Below are 10,018 nucleotides of genomic sequence, written 5' to 3' on the forward strand. Positions count from 1 at the left end.
TAACACTCAACTTCATGCTCCAACAGAAAATCACTGATATCATCAGAAAACTCTTTTGGAAAGTCACACACCACTGGTAACTCACTAATCGTAGCCTTACATTCAACCTTCATAAAAGCTAATATCATAAATACTGTAGTATCATCCTTTACGAGCTCATCCATTTTCTTAGCAGACACAAACCACACATCACTAGCATCCAAATCTAGAAATGACACTGATTTTTCAAAACCGTTGATACGAACTTCTAATCTTCCTCCTCAATAACTCAGGAAACAACGCTAATTCATCCAACAATCCACACCTGGAACATCTCGGGGAGGCAAAAGCTTCTCCCCCACTTGTTTCAATCTCGATCCTACAGATAAGCTATTAGAAAAACAAACAAGTACTGATAGTGTTTCACACACATATTGCGTACTATGGAACAAACAACATTACAAAACTTGGTCGGACGAACTGACCTGCTATAGTACCACTATGCAACACCCTAAAACCCCGTATACAAATGATCTCATAACTTAATAAAAAAACACATTCACATAGGATTCCACTCACATAAAACATATCCTTCTCTGTAACATGAGTTACAATATTTCACATAAAACCTGTCATCGCATCCTCACCTCCACTTAGCGTATCATCACAGCGGAATTCATCATTAAATAATCATTAAAGGTATAACATCTTATGACATTTAGTCTCAAACTTAAACATAAACAACGTAACAAGTAAAATAAATGTCCCCAACCCAATGTTACATAATCAGAGGAAGACACCACTAATCAAAATGATAAACTAAGGAAGTACTCCAAGAGCCAGCTTCTACTTACTTCAGTGAGATCTACTCCTGAGTATCTATATGATGCCCATGTAAAGGCAACATTCAAATAGAAGGGGTGAGAAATATATTCAAATAATAAACAATGCATACACAATCATAGTAGATTAAATACAATACAATTCAAACATAATGCACTATGCACCACAATACATGTATTCAAGTTTCACCCACTTCATAACAATACACAATCAATATGCAAATGTGACTCTCAACAACATCAACAACTCATATGCATGCGGTACTGACTCCAAAATGGTTCCAATCATGAATCGAGTCCCAATCAACTACGAACCCATGGGCTTCACTCAGCAAACCCTGAGCCCCACACCGAGCTCCAAGCCACAACATCAAGCTTGAGACAATTACCGGTCATCAACATAGAAATATGTAATCTCATCTTTCCCAATGGTTCCAATCATGAGCCAAGTTCTAATCAACTATAGACCCATGAGCCCAACACCGAGCTCCAATCCTTAACATAAAGCTTGGTACAATTACCGATCACCAATATCGAAACCTGTAATTGCCTCTTTCACAATAACAACAACTCATGATGCATGAATGAATGAATGCATCGTCACAACAACTCAACAACACAAACAATATCACATCAACTGCATAATTTCATGTATAACATCAACAGGATAATTTCACATTAAAACTACACATCTCAATTCAATATGTTATCATTATAAGTATAACAATTCATCTCATAATCACATCAACATTATCACATTAATTGCAATAACACAAACGGTATCACATCAACCACATAATTCCTGTACAACATCAACATGATAGTTCCATATCGAAACCATGCATCTCAATTCAACATTTCATCAAAACCTGAAAATTAAATAGCATACAATTATATTAACAATTTATCACAACGATTCATCATCAACAGAAACTTAACGTTTCACTAAACGGTTCATCACATCATCATGAAACCCACAACAACAATACATACATAATCCTAGTTTAATCATCTCAACTCTCATTACTAGTGTGTATTTCAGCGTGTTATCTTTCCAACACTTCAAACAACGTCTAAATCGGACTTACAGAATGAAAGTTATGACCAAAAACGTCGAGATATGTCAACAATTCATTGACCGAACATATGAACAAAGACTTCACCAGCACAATAATTATAGGAATAATACTCAAACAATTTATATATCACTATCATGTTATATCCCCGAGCGCTAGCTTTCCAACGCTTCAAACGACACATCATTTGGATGCGCGGTTAAAAAGTTATGAGGTAAAACGCCAAAGCATATCATAGTTCAACATTTAGTGACAACTAATTGTCAATAGGTGACAACCGATTGTCACCAAGTTCTAGACCCCCAAATCATGTTTTTTTTTTCAAAAGCATGACAACCGACTGTCACTCTGCCACAACCGATTATCATGAGGGCAATTTTCCCAGATTTTACACACTGTCAATCGATTGTACTACTATATCAATCGACTGTCACCCTTAATTTTTTTCAAAAATTACACTACTTCAATCGATTGTCACCCTTAATTTTTTCCAAAAATTACACTACTTCAATCGATTGCTTCCCCTTGTCAATCAATTAACATTCCTTAGATTTTCAAAATTTCCAGATTTCTCTGCTATGAGTAATTCTTCAAACCCCCTCAATCACCAAATCAGTCCCAAATTAATTCACCCGAAACAACTAAAAATCACATCCTAAACTACACATTTTTTCTCATGAATTCATTACTCAAAATCATGCCATAAAACACCAAATTTTCATCAAAACTCAAGAACACAATAATATAACAACAACACACAATTGCAATTCCATTCAATCATGTAAAAACAGAATTGTCAGCATACAATTCATCAATACTCAATCAATATTTAACAACATCCATCAAAGTTCATCAAAATACATCAAACATCAATTTAAGAGCAACCCCTATTGGAGATTAACTAAACCTCTATACTCTTTCATGATTTAGCACTCATAGATGAATAGTTTCTCCCCCTTACCTTAAATTTCAGAAATTTCAGCAAAAACAAGGTGAATTGATGTTCTTCCCTCAAACCATTTCATTCATCTTCAAGCTTTCTCTCTAAAACCCTCTCTATTTCACGTACTTATAGAATGGGCTATTTCTCTCTAAATTTCTATTTTATAAATAATTAATTATCTCTCTCTAATTACGTCTTTGACCCAACTAACTAAATTTCTTACTCCTTACTCCCCTTTATTTTTATTAATTCACACTTTCCACCACATTCTTACTAATTCTCTATTTTTATTATTTTATTCAATTAATTCTACCCAACAAACTAATTAATTCACACAAAATAATTATTTAATTTATTTTACACAAATTAAATTAAATAAATAAATAAAATAATCGATAATTCTAAATTGAGGTGTTACAACAACTACTCCCTCATAATCACGAAAAGTTATTGACCACGTGACCTTTAGAGAGTAATGATAGACTTTCTCCCCCTTGATAACGACTTTACACATGTTATTAGTGCCAAGAGCGAGTCCTTAAGTCATTGTCTAGGCAATACAACTATTTGACGAGAGCACCCTCGTTTAGGACACTCACAAATATAACACTACAACACTCAAACCTATCATCCATGACATATTTAAGATTGATTAACACATGAACCGAAACTAGAGTTAAGGTGATTAAGTATTTTTGTTTACATAAGTACTCATAACTAAAAAATAAAATAAAAAACATGTCAAATAACTTAATATCATCTAGATTATCACATATCTACAACTTTAACATTTTTCACAAATTTTACCGGAGAAACAACTTAACTAACAAAATAGTTTTTGAGAATTTAAATATGAACTTTTAGTAGATAAAAGATTAAAGTAAAACCTTAATTTAATTCAAAGATGCATTAAGCTAAAAAAATAAATAAAAAAAAGCAAAAGCAAAAACTAGGAAAAAAAAACATTTCTTCATGTTGTTTCTCCCAAGTTTCCGCATTCCTCTACCGTTTGCTCTCAGTTGCTTCCGTTTTTCGTCGTCCCAAATTTGCCATCATCCTCTTCGAGCTGCTCTTGAAAGCAATGAACGCATCTATAATCGGTTAGTTTTCTACTCTTCTTCTTCTTCCAATTTCTCTATCTACTTATTATTAGGGCACCGCATTTAAATTTCATCAACTTGCATTTAATTATTACCCTATTGTTCATGTCAGTTTAGTTTAATTTTTAGTTTATATTTTTCTTATTCTAAGTTCTGACATTTAATTACGCTGTCACATATTGAAGATCCGTTGCAGGGAGATTTCCCTGAAGTGATAGAGGAGTATCTGGAACTGGAACATGGGATTATGAAATGTATTGCTTTCAACCGTCGTGGTACCCTTCTTGCTGGTAACTAACATTTACCCCCCTTTTTTTGTTCAAATAATGCTGGTTTTAAGAAATTGTGCATCTTTGCCACTGAATTACTTTTCTCTAGTTGTTTGGAAAAGAAATAGGTTTAGTTGTATGTGGTAGTTATGCAAAATTTAAAAGGGTTTTACCAAGGTTGATATCGCGGTCGAGTTGCATTTCTTCATATTGTAGAGAATCACGGTTTTAATGTGGATGTTGTGTTGTGGCTTCAATCTTAGTGACATTGCAATATTGGAGGCATCAAAATCTTTGATGTTGTGGCTATTATTGTGGCTGCAAATGTTTTTAAAACGGCAAATCTCGACCAGTGTTGTTAAAAAAACAAATACACTATGTCAACTCCGCTATTTGTAGTTTAGCAACGGGCTTTGATCCTTAAAAAAATACAAAACCTGAAGTGGTGAGTGGGTTAGTGGGTATTGTGTTTAATATCTAATGCGTTAAAACCTCACTACCTTTACCTAGGTAAAGACACAACTCACCGCCTCAAGAATAAAAAATAAAAAATAACCGCTCTGCCTCCATCAATCATGAAGTAACCACTTTGTTCTCCAATATGCTCCTTCATCTCCTTCACCCAATGTAGGCAACTATGCATCATGCTTTATTAGTTGTTTGAAATATTGAGGTTTTGAGTTTTAAGTGGTTACCTTTTTTTTCTTCAATTTATGCTCATGTAGCTTTTTTGTGTGTACAACATGCTTTATTTTAAATACAATTATTTATATTTCAATTGCTTTGTGTCTCCCTCTATTTACCCGCTACGCAATCTGCTATTTTTCATATCAGATTTCTGGTAATCCACCATTTTCCGCAATGCACTATTAATAACACTGGTTCTAACATTGATGATTGGAGTCTGTGTTTACATTCTAGCAACCTGATTTGGTTTGAAAGTTAATGCTTAGTGTATTTTGCTTTGCTATTATAGAGCAGCCTGGTAACTTGTGTGGAGAACGTAAGCTAACTTTGTATGCAAGAGATGCTTAGTCACATGGTATTTTGTTTGCTTGTGTTATGGAGGAACACTGAATGATGTGATTTGTTGGACTATAGTTCTGTAGTAAATAGAGGTTGTAACAGCAAAATAACACAGCAGACAAATAGCAGACAAATAGCAGTTGTTGCAGTTGCTAGTTGCTACAGTGAAGTACTTCCTAAAACCCAAATATGGTAAATTTGTGAAGGATGGCAGGTTTTATATCAGGTTTTTGGCTCTTTTCCATGGTCCGCCTTCTGCCATTGATGACACGGACTTATCCCACTCACGCTTTTAGGTCCTTTCACCCTAAAACGTACTGACTTTAGATTGGGTTTGAGTATTGATAATAATGAACTTTGATTATTAGTTATGAATGTCTTTGGTTTTGTGTATTCTTCTATTTTTATGATAGAAAGGTACGCTCAAGTTGAAGGGAATGTTTTATCAAACTGCGTTAAGACCTGCAATGTTGTATGGGACAAAATGTTGGACGCTTAAGAATCAACACGAGAATAAAGTAAGCGTAGGAGAGATGAGGATGTTGCGTTGGATGTGTGGTAAGACTAGACATGATAAGATTATAAATGACAATATTAGAGAGAGTGTAGGGGTAGCACCTATAGTAGAAAAAATGGTGGAGAATAGGACTTGCGGTTGTTTGGATATGTAGAGAGAAGACCTTTAGATTATATGTGGTAAGAAGAGTAGATCAAATGGAGAGGGGTAAGATAGTTAGAGGTAAAGGAAGACTTAGGAAAACTATAAGAAAAGTTATTAAGAAAGATCTCGAGCTTAATAATTTAGATAAAAGCATGGTCTTGGATAGAACATTATGGCGGAAGTTGATCCATGTAGCCGACCCCACATAGTGGGATAAGGCTTGGTTATTGGTGTTGTTTCCTATTTTTGAGATTTCATTTGTATGGTACTACTATGTTATAAGTTTCTTGTATTATTTCCTTAAACTTGGTAGTAATGGCTAGTCCAATGTGTTTTGAGGTCTAAAGCAAATGTTTACTTAAGGCCTTATTAAAATTTGTAATGTTTTTAAAGCATTATATATTTTCTTAAAAAAAATTCTTTTCATTTCTGTGTAATGCACAAATGAATTTTACCACTTTATTGGTTTGATAGTACTATATATTTAGTAATAATTATGTATAAATTTGACGTATTAATCACATAACAGTACAAGAAGCTTTGGTATCACATAACAGTAAAAGAAGCTTTGGTGGGGTTTGTATTTGTTTTACCTATACTTATGGTCATGGATTGATATCTGCAAGACGCTCTCCACTATTTTGGAAGTATATTTTTATTTGTGAAGGCACAAATGAGTTTTTTTTAAAAGGAGACTTATTGGTTTCGAACCAATCTCCAAGAGCTTAAGTAAAAGGAAGCTACCACGGCGCCAATGCATTATAATTTATATTAATTGGTTAGAACAATATACATTAGTATATATTATTCACGGGGCCTAGATTTGAGGCCTAAAGCCCTAGCTTTAGGATTGGGCTGACCCTGCCGCTGCCCACTATACCACTATAGCATGTTTCGGGTTTTCTCTACACTCCTCAATCTGCCATTGACTATATAGAACTTAGGAATGTTTGGGTATCTAATTTGCAATTTTGTATATGTAAGGAACTGGTTGCATTTCCAGCATCTTTTAGTTTCTGTCTACCATATAATATAAGTCAGTATTTGATCACAACACCATGGTTCAGATTCTCTGGATATGTTCAGATTCTCTGGATACCATATAAGTCAATGTTTGGTCACAATAGGTAAAAAGAAGCATTTTATTTGCATTTGAAAAGTTGTTCCCCATATTATGGTTAACTCCAACTTTAGTATTTTCTAAATATCTCAAGACCCTTCAGCTTGTAAATATGCAAGTGGTTGTAATGCATTAAACTCTTTTGGGAGATCGTGAATTGGGTTCCATGTTCTCGCTCTCTTGTTTCATCCTCTACTTTATGATGGCACGGCCTTATAATTGTGAATTCATACTTTAAAATGTCTGTTCTTATCCTTTAGTGAGGGTAAACGTGCCGGGCCTTTAATTATGTGCTAGCTGTAATATTTATATTTTTTTATCACGTGCTTACTGCATTCAACTACCTAGAACTTTTATGATGAGTCTGGTTATGTGCTGCATGTTACCGATTTGAAAATGAAAAATTCGGTACTTTTTAAGTACTTACCATTAAAAACTTTCTGAGTATACTTTATTTACACAACTATTTTCCTTTCCTAGTGAGATTAGATTTCAGGAGGTATTACTAGTGTATTTCTTTCTGGTTTATATTGCAGTTCCTTTTTTCAAGCATATAGGATTATATTTGCATTTGAATGTGTGGATTGGATAAAATTCTAGCAAGTCTTGAACTTTTATTAATTATTCACCGGAGGTATTACACATTATCAACTTCTCACTCTTGATACTTAATTTGATTAATATAATCAGCTGGCTGCAATGATGGAAGCTGTGTTATCTGGGATTTTTTAACCAGGGGTGTTGCTAAAGAGCTTCGAGATAGTGAATGTTCTTCTCCCATTACCAGTATTTGTTGGTCAAAGTGTGGTAATCGAATTCTTGTATCTGCCGCTGACAAGTCGTTATCCCTGTGGGATGTTTTGAGTGGTAAGAGGATAAGAAGAATAGTTTTGCAGCAAACCCCTTTACAAGCTCGTCTTCATCCAGGGTCCTCCAAACTCTGCTTGGCGTGTCCTCTCTCATGTACTCCGATGATTATTAACTTAAACACCGAAGATACAACTTTTCTTAAAGTTACTGTCTCTGAGAAGCCAAGTGGACAAAACCCTACCTCCCGCAATAAGTGTTCTGATGGAAGTACCTCCTTCACACCTACTGCCGCGTGTTTTAGTAAGTATGGAAACTTGGTTTATGTGGGAAACTCTAAAGGGGAAATTCTTGTAATTGACAGTAAAGACGGTGAGGTGCGTGGCATGGTTCCTATCTCTGGTGGTTCAGTAGTGAAGAGCATTGTATTCAGCAGGAACGGACAATATCTTCTAACAAACTCAAATGACAGAGTAATAAGGATCTATGAAAATCTTCTTCCTTTGAAAGATGAAAATAGAGCACTAGATGAACTGAATAAGAACCTTGGTGATCTAAATGGCGTTGAGAAGTTGAAGGTCATAGGATCAAGATGTTTAACTTTATTTCGAGAGTTTCAAGATGCAATAACAAAGGTGCATTGGAAAGCACCCTGTTTCAGTGGTGATGGTGAGTGGGTTGTTGGCGGTTCTGCTAGCAAAGGAGAACATAAGATTTACATATGGGATAGAGCTGGACATCTTGTGAAAATCCTTGAAGGGCCTAAGGAAGCCCTTATTGATTTAGCATGGCATCCTGTACGTCCTATTGTTGTATCTGTTTCTTTGAATGGCATAGTTTTTATCTGGGCTAAAGATTACACCGAGAACTGGAGTGCGTTTGCTCCTGATTTCAAAGAGCTTGAGGAAAATGAGGAGTACGTGGAGCGAGAAGATGAATTTGATTTGAATCCTGAGACTGAGAAGGTATGTGAGATTTATATGGTTGTGCAAGTCTTATTATTGTTTCCTTTTCAATTTTTTGTTCTAAAGTTCATATCCTTGTAGCCAAAAGGATCTGATGTCAATGAAGATGAGAAAGTTGACATTATGACAGTGGAGAAGGATCCTAATTTCAGTGACTCTGATATGTCCCAAGAAGAATTATGTTTCCTGCCAGTATCTCCCATACCTGATGTTCATGAACAGCAAGATAAGTTCTTAGAAAGTTCTTCAAAAGTGGTGGACAGCAATAACTCCGAATCCCCATTTTCAGAAGAGGCTGTTACAAATGAAAATATGATGAATCATGCCTCAAGTCCAGTGGAAGGTAATGAATGTCGTCACCCTATGCAATATGCTTGTTAGTGAGTATTTGCATTCATAAGAATTCCAATTTTTAAAATTTACTATTAAACAACTTTGCGAGGCCTTTTTATGGGCTTAAGTTTTCTTCCCCATATTCTTGAATCTTCATCTCTCAAATACATCGGTTCTGCTATTTAAAAAAACATTACTGTAGTGTTTGCATTTGTGACCATTCTCCTTCAAAATTATTTACAGATGATGCTGCGGGAACACGAATTAAAAGAAAGCGGAGACCATCAGAGAAGGTTTTGGAGTTGCAGGCAGAAAAAGTCAAGAAACCTTTGAAATCTAGCAAATCATCAAGAACCAAAACAAAATCTTTGGTTGATGAGAATGCTGATAATGATTTTTATTATGATGAGCTTTCTGATGAATAGCAGCAGATTATAAATCCTTTTATTTAAAAATGGATTTTCCTCATTTCTCATCTATCTTCCTTTTTTTACTTTTGATAATTCTTGCCTTTGCATATCCTTGCCACACTATGTATTCGGTTCTGTGGTGGTGAGAACTGATTTTGGTTAAAAGTTAGTTGAGCGTATATTGATTTATGTTAAGATACATCTAACAAAAAAGTAATTCTTTTCCCTTTACTTATCCAATTGTTCTTATATCACTTCTAGCACAACCAATAATACGAGAGGTTGAAGAAACTCTGGAGGCGATTCGTCTAATATCGTTAAAAAGTCTAGTGACATAAGACCTGTAGGTGAAAGCGTATAAGGAGTACAGGAGAGTCGATGACCATGGAACATACATATATTTCTGAATTTTCTTCAATGTTTTCTGCACTCAATATTTGAAAATGCACATATCTAGACTAACTCCTTTTATAATTGAACTTAGGTA

General features: G+C 34.8%; 1 protein-coding gene across 1 annotated transcript; it reads left to right on the forward strand.

Annotated features, from left to right (window-relative positions):
- Positions 1–3,773: 3,773 nt before the first annotated feature.
- LOC127075558 (protein RBL) lies at positions 3,774–9,762 on the forward strand. The gene is made up of 5 exons (XM_051017021.1): positions 3,774–3,940; positions 4,126–4,230; positions 7,707–8,788; positions 8,870–9,131; positions 9,365–9,762. Exons 1-5 carry the CDS (start codon positions 3,922–3,924, stop codon positions 9,544–9,546), a joined length of 1,650 nt encoding a protein of 549 aa, XP_050872978.1. The 5' UTR covers positions 3,774–3,921; the 3' UTR covers positions 9,547–9,762.
- The last annotated feature ends 256 nt before the right edge of the window (positions 9,763–10,018 follow it).

This window comes from Lathyrus oleraceus, chromosome 4, assembly GCF_024323335.1.
Source record: "Lathyrus oleraceus cultivar Zhongwan6 chromosome 4, CAAS_Psat_ZW6_1.0, whole genome shotgun sequence".
Taxonomy (NCBI): Eukaryota; Viridiplantae; Streptophyta; class Magnoliopsida; order Fabales; family Fabaceae; genus Lathyrus; species Lathyrus oleraceus.

Coding starts and splice junctions, on each gene's coding strand:
- LOC127075558 (XM_051017021.1), top strand. Junction 4,231..7,706: donor TCGTGGTACCCTTCTTGCTG/GTAACTAACATT, acceptor TAATATAATCAG/CTGGCTGCAATGATGGAAGC. Junction 9,132..9,364: donor TGCCTCAAGTCCAGTGGAAG/GTAATGAATGTC, acceptor AATTATTTACAG/ATGATGCTGCGGGAACACGA.